This window comes from Lissotriton vulgaris, chromosome 6 (genome assembly GCF_964263255.1).
Source record: "Lissotriton vulgaris chromosome 6, aLisVul1.2, whole genome shotgun sequence".
In the NCBI taxonomy this organism is placed as follows: domain Eukaryota; kingdom Metazoa; phylum Chordata; class Amphibia; order Caudata; family Salamandridae; genus Lissotriton; species Lissotriton vulgaris.
In genome coordinates, this window is record NC_141694.1 from 770,520,275 (window position 1) to 770,535,968 (window position 15,694).

The following is a 15,694-nucleotide window of genomic DNA, read 5'->3' on the forward strand; positions in this document are numbered from 1 at the left end:
AAGGTCTGCCAGGGGAGACACGCACACCAGCACATCGCCGCTCGATCGGAGGCGGGCAGGCACCAAGGATCCTCGGCAGCAGAGGGGGCCGCACTGGAGCACGGCAGGTGGCCCCCGAAAGGCACCAGGGCACCAGATGTGGACCGACAGGCAGCAGCGGGGGGAACCAGATCACTGGGTCTGCCGGCAGAGGGATCGGGAAGGCACTAGGACCGGCTCCCGTTAGAGTGTTTAGGGCTTGAGGTCAGGCAGGAATACGGGGAAATCCACCGCAGCCACCATTTTGAAAGTCCGTGCGGCTGGTCCTGGAGTCCAGGGCCACTCGAATGGTTCAGGATAGCCAGGACCTCCACAGAGGATCCCCCTGGACTCTCAGGTAAGCAGGCGAACAGCTGATGGATTACTAGGGTCCCGATGGCAGGCAATGAAAGAGCGGAGGACGGAGGGGTCTGGAGCACTCCTACGGTGCAACCGCCATCGACACTCTTGACCACGCCCCCATGGTCTTGTTTTATTTATTCAATTTTGTTCTATTTTTCTAACTTGGTGTGAGATCCTTTTTGTGTGTTATTTTTCACTTTATTACTGTTTGAAGTGTTGCACAAATACTTTACACAAAGCCTCTAAGTTAAGCCTGACTGAGCTGTGCCAAGCTACCAGAGGGTTGAGCACAGGTTAATTTAGGGCTCTTTTGTGCCTCGCCCTGATAAGGATTGTGGTTGCTGCTTAACCAGGGCTCACACTGCAGTCACCCAACAATCCAATTTCTCACAAATACATTGCAGTCATGTTGTCTTCTTTGATCAGGACTGTCTTGTTCTTTAATATTGCACAAAAGGCTTTGAGTGCTCGGATGACGGTTAAGAGCTCTAGATAGTTAATGTGTGTAGTTGTGATGAACACCATGGACCTGGTACAGTTTTGCCTCCAAGGTGTGCACTTCTCCGTTGAGCGATGGTTTGGGTCAATGGTCACTGAGGAAGGGGGTCCAAAAAAGGCCTACCTGTTAATAGGTTGTGGGTGTTCCACCAATGCACAGAGTGGATTGCTGGCATTTATTAACACTAGATCTTCGAGTCGGCCCTCCACTTATGTCCATTGATTGGTGAGGCATTGCTGGAGAATGTGCATGTGGAATCTGGGTTTTGGGCTATTGCTATGCAGGATACCATCAACACACACAGTCTCATTTCAGTTTTCAACAAGGGCAGTAGCTATTGAAATGCCATCACCCGTTGTTCATTGGAATATGCTAACCAGTAATAGCATTTAGTATTGATCCTTGAAATGGCTGGATCTGTTACGGTTGAAGGTAAGACTTTCACATTGATTGTGAACCCTAATTTGAATAATAAACTGAGTGTTGTCGGAATGTGTGCTAAGTATTTCTGCTTGCTGCTGCTCTTGATCAGCCAGTGGTCTAGATAAGGAAACATGCAGACACCCCCACTTCTGAGGTGAGCAGCGACCTCTGTCACACAATTTGTATAGACTCTTGGGGCTGTTGTGACCCCAAAGGGGAGTACTGAGAACTGTGTACTGGCTGCGTTGACCACTTTATTTTTAAACAGACTTTATTGAGTTTTAAAGCAGTATCAAACACTGGCGAGAAGGTGGCATCATACGCAATACGATCAAATCAATACATATCCAACTGTGATCTCCTGTAACTCTCCAATCATAGCTTCTCATCCACCTCCCTGAGTTGCGCCTCTCGGAGCAGCACTCCACTTTCATACCCTGCCCACCACTTGAGTTCCGTACACCAGACTGCAGTACGGGGTCCCCTGGGAACCTTCCAGTTTCTAGTAATTTAATTATTTGGCAAAATGAAGGCCAAGTCTTGGAACCTGCAAGTGACCTTGGACCATGCGGTGTGTGGGAACCTACTCAACAAACAGTGCCCCTGGGAGCAGAGGTCCTCTCTCATTGTAAAGTCAGCAACTGTGTTTGTGATCTCTTCCCAATAGACGCTAGTGACCGCAGCTCAATAGTATATGCAAGAGTTCCATCCCGTACCACCCAACATCGTGGTCATGCTGCTCCAACTGCATTGAAATACCTATTTAATCTCCCTGGGGTGAGGCATACTCTATTAAAGACATAGAAATTGATTATCTTAAATTGGGTGGTCCTTGATACCCTGGGGACTTGGTCTAACAAAGTCACCCTCCAGTATGGGAATCCACAGGTCCTCCTCCCATCGGGTCCATAAACCATCTAGGGGATGTAGCATGTCTGCTCTAATTGCCCTACATAAATAGGTGACCGCTTTGAAAGTGCCCGAGGACGTGACTATGTATTGGCAGCTCTTATGATGCAGTGGTTCCGACATGCTCGCACCCCAGTGTTTCCAGACCGCAGCAGTCACCACCCTATGGAGCAGAAAGTGCCACAGAGGTAAGTCAAATTCCAAGCGAAAGTGAAAGCCCTCAAACGGGAAGAGCTCCTCTGCTCGGAACAAGTCCAGCTCCTGCATCTCACCCGCAGGAATCCAATCTACTAAGCCCCACCATTCCCACCCCCATGGGGAAGCAACTCAAACATATCTAGGGGCATGTCTGGCAAATATGAAATTTGCACTTGTGTTCTTTGTATGAACCTAACCCAACCACATTGCAGCACTCGGTATTCAGTGGTATCGTCAGTGAGAGGGTGTCCTGTCCTCAAGAGTACTCTGAGCAGCTGGTGGAGCTCAGGTATAAACTGTCCCATCTCACGCCCTGGGGTCAGCCTAACCGCCAACAACTGCGTGAGCCACTGGAGCTGCGCCGCAATGTAATATGTCTCAAATTCAGGAACTGCCATGCCTCCCTCCCCTTCAGGGTGCTGCAATGTAGTTTGAAAAACCCTCCTACTGCTCGTTCCCCATATAAAACCAATAATGAGTGAGTCTAGCTCCGGGAACAGTGCCCGAGGGATCCATGCAGGTAGAACTACAACAAAACAAAGCAGCCGGGGGAGTACAACCATTTTAAGAAGAGCGATGCGTCCTGCTACAGGTAAAGGAAGCATCTTCCAGAAGTCAGTGCATGCTCTAAGCGTGCGAACTGCCATCTTACATTCCTGTCTAACAAGTAAGCCTGGTCATGGAAAACTGCAACACCCAGATATTACAGACATCAGGGTTCCCACTGCAACAGCTCTAGTCCCCCAGGGGGTCTGTGATTTGCAAGCGCTGGGAACAATCATGACTTCTGGCAGCTGACCCTCAGCCCAGATAGCAAGCCAAAATCTTCTAGTAGGCGTTTGGCACCCTCTAAGTCCTAAGTGCCTACCAACTGTTATTCCTGGAAATGGCACCCAGATCTAGCACAGCTTTCCAGTGGCTTCATTGCCAACGCAAAAAGTAGGGGGGATAAGGCGCAACCGTGCCTGGACCCGCAGTCCACCCTGTAGGTCTCTGAGATAATACGACCTGTTCGAACTCTGGCCATGGGGTACCTTACAGCAACCTAATCCAAGCCACAAAACCGTGCCCCAACCAGGGCGTTCCATCACGCTATAGAAAAAGTCCCACTCTAAGTTGTCGAAGTTTTTCTCTGTAGCTACTGTAAATACCGCTTCTTCCCCAGGGTCATAAATATCGGCCTCCTATGACGTTAAGAGTCTCCTGATATTAATCACAGTGTTGCGGCCAGGAATAAACCCTGCTTGAGCTGGGTGTACTAGTTTGTCATGAAGGGGAGGAGTCTAGTTGCCAGAACCTGGCTAAAGATTTTCTAGTCAACGTGGAGCACCGACAATGATCTATATGCCTATTGTCATGTGCAGGTGTCCCAGGTTTTAGCAAAGGCCCCACCAACGCCTCACGGGTAGAAGGCGGCAGATGGCCCACTTCTTTAGCTGCCTTGTATGGATCCACCAACTTAGGGCCCAACATGTCAGCATATGTGACGTAGAACTCAATGGGGAAGTCGTACGTCCCAGGCATTTTGCTCCTTGCCTTAATCTTTATTGCCACCCGTATCTCCTGCACAGTAATATCAACTCAACTCTTAAGCCTCCTCTGGTGTAATGACCGGTAAGAGTAATGAATCTAGGAAATCACTGGTAGCACCTCCTGTGTGTGCAGAGGTGCTCGGTCTGAGGCGAGAATAGTATCTTCTGAAATGTTGGTTACTATCCACTTGCCTATAGAGCCAGGTCTCCTGGTCTGTCTTAAGTTCCACAATGACCAAGCCCCATTTGGCAGAATTAGCAAGCCAAGCTAAGAGCGTGCCAGTCTGGTCATGTTCTGCATGCACCTGTTGCATGTATTTTCTATTATAATAGCATCTAAGCCTCTGGGCCTGCTGCTGCTTCACTATGTCCCTTAATTCTGCCTCTGACATCACAATCTCATTTAATAAAGTGTGCTTAACACCCTCCGTTCCGCTATGCTTTCCCACTGAGCACTGCCTTAAAAGCATCCCAATCCATCTGTGAGGAAGATGCTGAGCCAGGATTGTCCTAGAAATATTGCCAAATACAATCTCTGATGGTGTGCTGATACAGGTGCTTGCCTACTCCCACCCCAAATGTAAGAAGACCGGGTTGTGATCTGAAATGGTCAAGCAAGGTATTTAACCTTATGTATCAAGCCTCAAACATCTAGGGTGCAGAGGAAAGTGTCTAAGCCCACATGAAGTTCATGGAGAAGAATGAGTAATTCATAGTCAGTGGATGCGTGTGGCTCCGGGTGTCAACCAGCAACCATTTAGTCTGCCAGTCTGTAAATAACTGGGCTGTTCTATAAACCGTTGAGTCCCTCAGCAGGGGTGAGCATGATCCAGAGCGGGTTTCGCTACACAGTGATAATCTCCCTCCATAATGACCGAGTGCACCAAGTATGGGGACCAAGGTGCTAGAAAATTCCATCAGAAACGTCCCCTAATCTACATTCGTGGTGTAGATATTATTGATCGCTATGTCCTGACCAGGTAGCTGACCATTTGCCACCACAAATCTGCCCATTAGGTCAATCAGGTCTCCAGTGTTTGGAAAGGGACCCCTGGATGCACCCAGATTGGTACTCCTCTCACATAAACTGAATAGGTGGTATGGTAGGCCTGTCCCTGCCATCTCCATGGATGTGCTGAACCTTCCTGAGCGCCATATGGCACCCCGTCTATTAAGGTATGAAAACACTTCATACCACTTGGTCATAATATTCATCCTCCTAATGTTCTAGGAGACAAATTTGTAACTCATGGGGGTCGCCATCGCAAATAGTTACATCCACCATCTGGTCCCAACACTGCTACATATCACCCTCATCAAGGGCTGGGACATAAATTGGAGAACCAATGGGTCGTGACTCACAAAATCCCAACCATCATGCATACAACATTCCCCCCAACTCTCACTTCCCTGGACAAGTAGGCAACGACCCCCCATCAAAACTCTCATTCGAACCTCTAAACACTCGGGTGAGCCTATGTGTACAACGAACAAAGGAGTTGTGACTGTTCGGAAGCTCCTTTTTTCTTTTTCAAACAGATTTTAATGGGTTTCAGAGGCACGCAAGACATGTAGTACTACTGGAATCTATTATGACAGTATGGGAAACTTTGGCATAGTGAGCAATACAATCTGCCATTATGTATAATAGAAAGGAAAAACAACAGTGAACAAACAACTCCTCTCCTTCTCCTTCCCCGGGTCAGTACATCACCTCTCAGACAGTATCTAGGTTGGTATACAGGAAAAGAAAATAGCCTTCAGGCCAGGCGGGCACTCCATCCTGTGGATAACACTGGTGTGTCTCATGGACCACAAAGGCAGGTATTGTGAAATGGGCCATTAACTTTGGAACGTATAAGACATCTCAATGCCTCCACAGGGAAGCCAGCCCATGAATTCTGCTCAGGGTATGTCAGACCATCCACCAGTGCACCCCAGCCACGACCTCTGCAAATGCTCCCTATGCCCCTTTGTGCCTCAATCAAGAGAATTCTTCCCTCGCATCCCGACAATTTTATCAGTTTCCTCTTCCATATTGTCAGTAGCAGACCTCTAATTGCCTTTCAATTCCGAGCTATCTCGTGCTTGGCAATAATATTTGCTAGGTCCAGAAACCTCCCCCTATCTTGGTCTTTGCAGGGTGGGGAAACCAACTTAGCAGGCGCTGCCCTGGGGTTTGTGGATCCCCCTCCCGATGCACTCCCCGTTCAGCTGTGTAACTCCCTTCCAGAAATGGTGTAGTGCAGGGCACGCCCAGAACGTGTGTAACATATGGACTCTATCATTGCTGCATCAATGGCATGCTGGGTCTGGTATATGGAAGTATCTACTTATACGGTCAGGTGTCAGGTATATTCAGTGTAGTATGTAGTAATTGATAAGTTTAAACCATGCATTTATGGAGACTTTTGGCATTCATTCTAGTATTTTGTCCTAGTCGTTCTGCTCGATAGGGGTGTCAACTGTTCGGATGCTCCTTGTCGGTTTTCTCCCCACCCAACAGATGATAAAGAGGAACCTGTGGCCCAGAGGGCAGGGTGAATTCCCAGTAATCTTCTGAGCACCCCCAGTCCCAAGCATTACTGTGGGCTTAGATAAGCTGGATCTATAGTGAGAGTCTGTATCTCGAGCGCCATCATGCTCCACGATTGATGAGGGCCTCGCTCTGCTGCCACCACTTTGACTGCACTGCTACTCCTGCTGGACCTCTGCTCTGGAGGGATCAGCCGTGCTATAGCTTTTAGCTCTGTGCCTCAATCTTATTTTTGTTTTGGGGACCCCTGATTTGAAGTGGGCAGCGGGTGCTGATCAATCCATCCCCATTCCTACTGGGGGATATTGAAAAATTGCACTCCATTTGGAGTAAATAAGACCTAGATGGCAGAGGCATTTGTTCACCTATAAGAAGGTGGTGTACTGTGTTTGTACTTACCTGATGAAGACCGAGAACACCATGACTTTGCCATTCTCAACTTTGAGATCCCCTTCTGCCTGGCTTGGCTCATGATGTGGACCGGATCTTTATAATACAATAGTCTAGCCACTACCTACCACGGCATTGCCCCAGGGAGCGGAGGCCGTGCCGGAACCCTGTGCTCTCTCTCCAGTGCATAAGAGAGGGAAGAAATCTATTCTCATCATCTTCTGCTATTAACTCCAAGTTTTAAATTCTGGCCTCCACATCTGTGAGTTGCTCCTTCACGGTCACCAGGACTGGGGGGGCCTCCGCCAATTCTCTTTCCGCAGTCATGACACATTCAGCCAGCCATCTACGATTGTCCATCAAGATCCTCATATCTGCCACCAGTGCATCAATCTTTGTTTCCAGTACCTCCCATGAGGGCATTTTGGCCTACAGGATATCATTGAGAGTAGGACCTTCAGGAAGTCCCGACTGGGAAGCAGGTGTTCCGTCTTCATGCGAGGGTTCAACAACATCCCCAAAGGATGGACCCCAGTATCCGCCTCTTTCCTCTGGGAAGTTTTCCCCATGATACCGGAGAAGCAGTGGGGTGTAATGCATGTAAATTATTATGCATCGATCACTTAGACAAACGGCCAAGAAATCGCCAAGTCAAAGAAGGGGGAGCAGCAGAGAGCTGGAAGAATGTGAGGGCTGATTACCAGTGTCCAGGATGTAGCAGTTTGGGGTACTGCGCTGATCATTGTAGTGGAAGTCCCAGGGCACACCTCTCACAAAGCAGCTCGTGGAAGCAACAGTTCCCTTTGAACCAAGGCGGTTTCAGTACTGTTATGTTTTGTAATGTACCCCAATATAGGCCTTGGTAGTCACCTAACCTATCACCTACATTTTCCCGGCCATTGTACTACATAATGGTTTTTGGTATTGACCTTTTACCTTGTTAAGGTACTGCATAAATATTGTGTGGTTTTCCCAGAAAATTAGCCTAATATATTCTGCATGAGGATTCTCAGAATCATAGCGGGATTACCATCTTCGGCATAATAACTATGTATAAGGGTCATCCCTTTCGTCATCCTCGGCCGACATGACACAGCAAGTACCTGAGGGTACTTTTGGTATATATACACCATATCTTTGCTGGGGCAGGCAGAGGATAAAGACTTCCATGCTGACACACTGACGCAAGACGCTGAGGTTCCTGCACACATACACTCCAGCTTGCAGTGGTGTGACATTCCTCCCAGGGTGTCCATCTCGAGACCAAGACGGGGTCCAACAGTCTCTCTCTTCAGGTAAAGGGGTTGGCTTTAGCCTAGGGAATTCTATGTCAGGAGCGGAGGCTTCTGATTAGGCTGTCACTTTCTCCGTTTATTGTACTCCAGCAGCCCTTAAAAGTATAAACATTCACCAACAAACTCCATTTCCCATGAGCACCAGGGAAAATGGAAACAAAAAATGTCCCATCAGCAACTGTCCAATCCCGTGCCAGGACTCCTCATATCTTTCTCTGTTGGCACTCTATCCCCCTCTTTCTTCGCTGCTCCAGCAGCATACAGAGGAGTGCCTTTTTCCTTCCTTTGAATCTGACTAACTAGTGCCTTGTTTTGCTTTAATTCGTTCAGTGCAGGGTCACGCGGGTTAGAGCGTGTCTATTTTTCCCTTGGGTTACACTTGGGCTCTGCGCTGAGGCCGCGGGAGCGTTTTCCGCTCCTTTTGCGGTCTTTTTCCATCTGTCAGGCTCTGTGCGTGGGCGGCCTCCCGCCGCTAGGGGACCCCGCGTCCTTCGCTGCCGCTCTTAGGAGCTTTACCCCCCGGTGGGCGCGAGTCATTGAGTTACGCTTTGTCGTTCAGTTGAGGCGGCTCAACTTGAAACGCGCGCCACGGGGGAAGATTAATTGATTGGTGTCTGGGCAGCGTTAAGGAGAGATTAAGCTTTCAGAGCCCCTGCCTAGAGCCTGAACACCCGCGCTGCGGGTAGGACAATTTCTGCGTGTTTGGGACCGGCCCAGGCAGGGTACTTCACGGTGCCTCATAGAGGAGGCTGCTGGGTCCCAGTACATTGGTGTACACCCCACTGTGTGTGGATCGTTGTAAGGGCCTGGCCCTATCATAACCCCTAATTGATTTGGCTGCTGGTATTCCAGTGATGGAGTATGCCGAGTATTATGAGGAGGAGGAGAGTGAGCAGGTCATGTATCTGCCGGTTGATGACCACTTTTGCCAAGTTATGGATTCCTCCATTATGAAGGCTGTGTCGCGAGTGGTTGCGCCACTGGAGAAGAAAATCGACCAGCTACAAGCTCAATGTCAACCCCTCGGACAGAGGGAAGATCCTTCGGGGCAAACGGACACCATGCCTCCAGGCCAACCATCTACGAGCGTAGATTCTAAGCGGAAGCGCTCCTCAGACACCGGGGTGGATTCGGACGCCTTCTCGCGCTTGAAAAAGGCATTCTTGGATGCGAAAAGTGCGGACACCCCTTCAGCTTCAAAGGAGGCGCCGACTGGAGACTCGGGGGTCAGGATGATGTCTATGTCGACCCGGATGAATCCCCCCAGACCTCGGACGGGGATGGGGACCCGGAGAGCTCGTGGCTTCCCTCCCAATCCACTCAGCCGTTACCTTCAGATCCCAGCACGGATATGCTTAATCCGGACGAGCTGCTTCACCCGCGTTCGTCGCAGTGGGTCCCCGCCCCCAAGGTTGCGGCCTACATGGCGGCTAGGCTTCGTAAGCCTTTAGATCAGGAGGTTCCTAGTTGCTTTCAGTGAGAATGCCCGCGACCCTCCTTGGAGGGTAAGGTCACGGTTACTTCGGAGATTGACGCCAAGATGTCCACCTTTTTAACGAAGTTCGTGAAGGACCCCAAGAAGGGCATCGATCGATCTTGGAGGGCGTGCCAAGATAAGCTCTTGGACACTGCGGGGCCTTTGGCAAAAATTTTAGACATGGCGGAAGATGCAAAGGTCTCGGGTTCTCTAATCTCCCCTGAGACGCTTTCGGGGTGGGCGCAGAGAGCGATTATTTTCCTTGGGAACTCAAATGTGGCGATTTCCACGGAACGAAGAAGATCTATTCTGATTAAAATCGACCCGAAGTTGGGGAACTGGCCACGTCCGAGGCAGGCCCGTTAGCAGACGGTAATCTCTTCGGGGATCCGTTTGTCAAGGAATTGGGCAAGTTCGTGAACACGTTCAACTCTCTGGACAAGGGCCAGACATCTGTGAAGCGTATTTTCACCCCTCGTGTTTTTGGCGCAGCCGGCCGTGGGAGGGGGCACTCGACCAGCAGACCCTATAACAGAGGCTCCTACATGCAGGGTGACTCCCACAGGGGTCAGTACCAGGATCCCGACAGGTTCGGAAACTTCTACCAGACCAGAGGCCCCCACCGCCGGGGTGGAAAAGGCAGAGGAGACGGCGGCTACAATACTCAGAGGTGAGAATTCAGAATGCGCAAGGTTTGAGAGTGGGGGGCAGACTGCGGGGTTTTCTTCCCGCCTGGTCTTTGCTTACCTCCGATGCTTGGGTCTTACAGACAGTCGGAGGGTTCCAAATAGAGTACTCGGGCCTTCCCAGGCACACCTCTCGCCCCAGACCTATATCCTTCACACCGGCCCAATGTTCTCTGATAGACAGGGAGGTCGCAGACCTACTCCAGAAAGGTGCCATTGTGCAGTCGGAGCTCCACCCTCAGGGTTTTCTCCGCAATATCTTTCTAGTGGAGAAACAGGACGGGGGTTATCGTCGGGTAAGAAATCTCAAAGAGTTCAACGGTTGGCTCGTATATCGACATTTCAAGATGGAGGGTATTCACCTCCTGCGGGACCTGCTCTTGGAAGGGGATTGGATGGTCCGGCTGGACCTGAAAGATGCTTACCTCACGGTTCCCATTTTCGCCCCGCACAGGCGCTTTCTGCAGTTCCAGTGGGGTCAGCAGATCTACAAATTTGCCTCCCTACCTTTCGACTGTCCTCCGCTCCGTAGTGCTATACCAAGGTGTTGAAACCAGTGGTGGAGCACCTCCGGTCGGAGGGCATCCTTTTATTAATTTATTTGGACAACATGCTCCTCCTGCATCAGTGTCCGCGGAGGTTGCTGGTCCATCTCCAGAGGGCAGTGAACCTTCTGGAATCCCTCTGGTTCATCATCAACGAGGGAAAATCGGACCTTCTCCCATCTCGGAGGATGCAGTTCCTGGGGTTTTTAATAGACTCGGAGGAGGCCACCTTGTCTCTGCCTTCCCGGAAGTTATCCAAGATCAGGGACGAGTTGAGGCGCACTCTGGCAAGTCCTACAATCTTGTTACGACACCTTGCCAGGGTGGTAGGTCTGTTGTCGTCATCCATTCAGGCGATCTTCCCGGGCCCTCTTCATTACCAGGCCCTTCCACGCCTCAAGGCTTTTCACCTGCGCAACGGCCTTACTTACTCCCAGGTCGTTCCCCTCACAGGCGAGGCGAGGACGGAACTGAGCTGGTGGATCGAGCATATGGATGCGTGGAACGGTCGAGCGATCTTCGGTTCCAAGCCGGATTTGATATTAGAATCAGACGCCAGTGGCGTGGGCTGGGGAGCGCGTTGCGGCACGGTTTCTACAGGCGGAGTATGGTCATCCGCAGAAAAGGCCCTTCACATCAACTGTTTGGAGCTGATGGCAGGCTCGTTTGCGGTGCAGTGTTGGACGAAGGACAGAATTCAATGCTGTGTCCTTCTGAAGATGGACAACGTGGCAGCAGTGCGCTACATCAACCATCTCGGGGGCACCCGGTCCAGGGCGTTGTCCGATCTGGCCCGCAGTCTCTGGGACTATTGCCTGTCCAACGGGATATCCCTGGTGGCGGAGCACCTTCCCGGCTCATCCAACCAGGAGGCAGACTGGTGGTCTCGTCACTGGAGGGACACCAGCCTATGGCAACTCCATCCCGATGTGTTCAGGGCGATCGCGACCAGATGGGGTCCATTTTCAGTGGACCTTTTTGCTTCCCGTCTGGACGCCCAGCTGGAGCGTTACTTCAGTTGGCGCCCGGATCTGAAAGCAGCGGCAGTGGATTCCTTTCTGCAGGATTGGAGCAAGAAGAGGGGTTATGCGTTCCCCCCCTTTGCAATGATCATGAGGGTGTCAACCCAGGTGAGGAGACAGCAGGCGGATCTGGTGGTGATCACCCCGACGTGGAGATCGCAAGCCTGGTTTCCAGTTCTGATGGAACTTTCTTGGGATTTTCCAATCCCTCTACCCCTCGTTCCCAATCTTCTCCAGGACCCTCAAGGGAATCCTCACCACCTGTTGGTCACAGGCAGTCTGTGTCTGATGGCCTGGCGGGTTACAGGCAGCGTTGGCAAGTCCCGGGACTTTCGGAGGACGCTGCCACGCTGTTGGCCAAATCTTGGGCTGGCAGTACCAACAAGAGGTACCGGTCAGCCTGTTCTCGGTGGAGTAGTTGGCGTCTGCGACAACAGCTCGATCCAATGGGGGCAGACATTGTCCATATCCTTAACTTCTTAGCCTCCTTGGCGAAGGAAGGGTTGGCATACAGGTCAATAAATACTTTTAGGTCGGCAATTTCGGCGGGCCATACCCCTCTGGATCATCACCCGGTACGGGAACATGCCCTGGTTTGTAAACTGCTGCGGGGTATTAGGTTGTCAGTTCCTCCGGAACCACGCTACTCTGTCTTGTGGGACGTAAACAAAGTCCTTAACTTGTTCCGAGAGTGGCCCTCTAATAAATACTTGTCGAGGAAACAGATTTCGGCCAAGCTGGCGTTGTTACTCTGCCTGATTTCTTGTCGCAGGGTCTCGGATGTGAGAGCCTTAGACCTTACGGGTCGTGTCTTGACTCCGGAGGGGGTCACCTTCCACATTTCTAGACGCACCAAGGGCGATTCACGTTCTATTTCATATCCTGCATTCCCGGATGTCCCGAAGCTGTGTGTGGTTAGGGCACTTAAGGCCTACGAGGTGGCGACGGTTGACATACGCCCACAGGGTGTCAAACAGCTGTTCATTGCTCTTACTAAACCACACGGGCGGTTTCATCCCCTACAATTGCGAGATGGGTTTGCTGGGTTATGCAGGAAGCTGGTATAGATATCTCCCGTTTTGGGGGCTATTCTGTGAGGGGTGCGATGGCATCTAAAGCCTTTTCCCTGGGGGCCCCTCTAGAGGACATTCTGAAAGCTGCAGACTGGTCCTCAGACTCCACCTGTAAGCGATTTTACTGTAAGCCGGTGGTGTCCCTGACTTCTCTGGTGGTGGGCAAGCTTTAAACTAGCCTAATCAGAAGCCTCCACTCCTGACATAGAATGCAAAATGTCATAGCTAACGTGCAGGAAAGTTTCAATTCTATTAAGGAGGCGGAGGCGAGGATTAGCCCACCCGTTCTTCATTCGAACCCTCCCAGAAGATCTGCGTTGGGACGGTAAGTAAAATCTTTATGATGAAGAGTTCACATATATACTGTTGCAAGCTGTGCTGCTTTTATGTTGAATGCCTTGTCCAGTGCTGTTGATTGACTTGGATAGAAGTCTACTTCCTGGTGGCTTAATTGGTTTACTTGTACCGTAGGTTCCGATGCTGGCAAGCAGGAATAACGGACAAAGGACTGTGGCAGTGTCGCAAGAGGAGGATAGAGTGCCAACAGAGGAAGATATGAGGAGTCCTGGCACGGGATTGGACAGTTGCTGATGGGACATTTTTTGTTTCCATTTTCCCTGGTGCTCATGGGAAATGGAGTTTGTTGGTGAATGTTTATACTTTTAAGGGTTGCTGGAGTACAATAAATGGAGAAAGTGACAGCCTACTCCTCGCCTCCCCCTCCTTAATAGAATTGAAACTTTCCTGCACGTTAGCTAGGAAATTTTGCATTCTTGGCTCCACACCTACATACATGCTAGGTACACTTAGGCACATCTAGTTAGGGTTGCATCATAGGGGTACGCATTATTATTTTCATGTATTTTTATACCTGCCTATATTCATTGTTTTAGCACTATGGTGGGAATCTACCATCAATATACTCTGTTGGTGCTTATAAGCATTTATATCTGTTTCTGTCTTATGGTTGTTCCAGCACACCTATTTTACACTAGAATGACACTGGTTCAATAAATGCGTATTGAAAACATCCCCACCATTTATTCAGTGTTTCTCTCTGAGACATAGTGAGCACGAGTGACTGAGTGAAAAGTACTGTACTGTTTCTACAATCCCAAATGGGACAGAGTTGTCATGTTCGATAGTTGCCAAGAACTATTCTCTCCTTGATAGGAGGAGTTTACTGTGGCACTGTGAGGTTGCTGGTATACAGGCAAATATACCAGGTGGGGGTGTCTGGAATCAGTCTGGACACAAATCCCTCAGTCTATGTTGTCTAAATGCGCAGATCCTATACAGATTTATAGGAACTACACGACAGTACAACAGCGAAGCACATCGGGCGGTAATGCGGGCCCTGGTGATTCTCAGGGCTACTGCTAATATCGATCAGTAGCAAGAATGTGTCAGAGCAAGAGCTGTACTCCATGTCCAGGATGCAATCGGTCCGCCACACTGTGGAGGACCTCAACGCCCACGAGGGTCCATTGGAGGTATTCAGCAAAATTCCATGCCCGTCAAGAACAAGAGCACTTGGTAGTCCTTAAAAGTTCAGCACACTTCTAAAAGTAACTAGGCACAATAGGGGAAATCTCCAGTGCTGGGCTCGGGGAGAAGTAGGTGGTGCACTGAGTGCGGCGACTTGCCCAAAAGCACCACCTTGTACTCAGGTCCCCAATGAGCTGATCCACTATTTCGGAATGTAGACTTGGCTTCACTGTCACAATGAGGGAAGCACTAAGGGGGGCAACGGTGCTGCAAATGATGGGTGGCGCTCAGGCTCCGAGCTCCAGTGCATGCTCCTCTACGCCAGATCCCTCTGCAAACAACGCCAGAGAAATCTAGGACAGCATCACCACCTCCACCCGAAGTGATATTCATCACAGAGACCTGGCCCACTCCGTCTTCAGCCCCCAACAGCGCAACCGCAATGCCCCAAGGCTACAGAATGAGTTTATTTATTTATTTTATTGTTTTATAGAGTGTGAACTTGACCCGTAGGGTATCAGAGCGCTTTACAGGGTAACATAGCAGTGTACAATAGGCAAGGAATCACAATAGGGTAGCGGACACGTATGGACAGTTTACATACAAGTAACTCCAGATAAGGCCCCAGATTTCTTGAAGAGGTAGGTCGGTATTCCGAAGGGAGGTGCTAGTCCGTATTTGTTCAAGGTCTGTGTAGTGGTAGGAGGCAGCATTTAGGAGAGAAATTTACCCATAAGGAAGGTTTTGGCCTCCTTTTTAAAACCTGCCAGAGAAGGGATTCTTCTGATGGCGGGCGGGAGAGAGTTCCATATTCTTGGAGCGGATCCAGAGAAAGCCCGGTTATTATTATTTTTTTTTCTCGGAACAGTGCAGGTTGGAGGAAAAGGTCTCTGGCTGAACTGGAGTATCTGCTTCCGCCGGATAGCACAAGTTTCTGTGCAAGGTAAGCAGGAGAGTTTGAGTATAAAGCTTTGTGTGTGATGCAAGCCAGTTTGAGTTGTACTCTGGCCTCGAAAGGAAGCCAGTTCAAAGCTTTCAGGTGAGGAGAGATAAGGTCACATTTTTTTTAGCTTGTAAGAAGTCTGGCGGCGGCATTAAGGCAGGCTTTTGGGGTGCCAGGGAGATCTTGGGTAAGCCTGAGAGAGTGGAACAGCCATATTCCAGTCTAGAGATTACTAGCGCTTGGACTGCGCTTTTTAGGTCGGTAATGTCAAGGAAGGCTTTCAGTTTCCAGAAGTAG

The 15,694-nt window shown here is 50.1% G+C and overlaps 2 protein-coding genes and 1 pseudogene across 6 annotated transcripts in view; 2 read left to right on the top strand and 1 right to left on the bottom strand.

The window, feature by feature from the left end:
* Positions 1–13,960, top strand: part of FAM162B (family with sequence similarity 162 member B) — a 304,725-nt gene extending 290,765 nt beyond the window's left edge. For both annotated transcript variants that reach the window (XM_086926755.1, XM_086926756.1), the window contains exon 5: positions 13,438–13,960. In XM_086926755.1, the coding sequence (XP_086782881.1) occupies positions 13,438–13,525 (88 nt within the window). In that variant the 3' untranslated portion in view covers positions 13,526–13,960. The remainder of the gene's footprint in view (positions 1–13,437) is intronic.
* LOC147707956 (importin subunit alpha-6) overlaps positions 1–15,694 on the bottom strand; it is a 395,564-nt gene that overhangs the window by 40,191 nt on the left and 339,679 nt on the right. The window lies entirely within an intron of this gene.
* On the top strand, positions 9,018–10,314 carry LOC147707957 (uncharacterized; annotated as a pseudogene).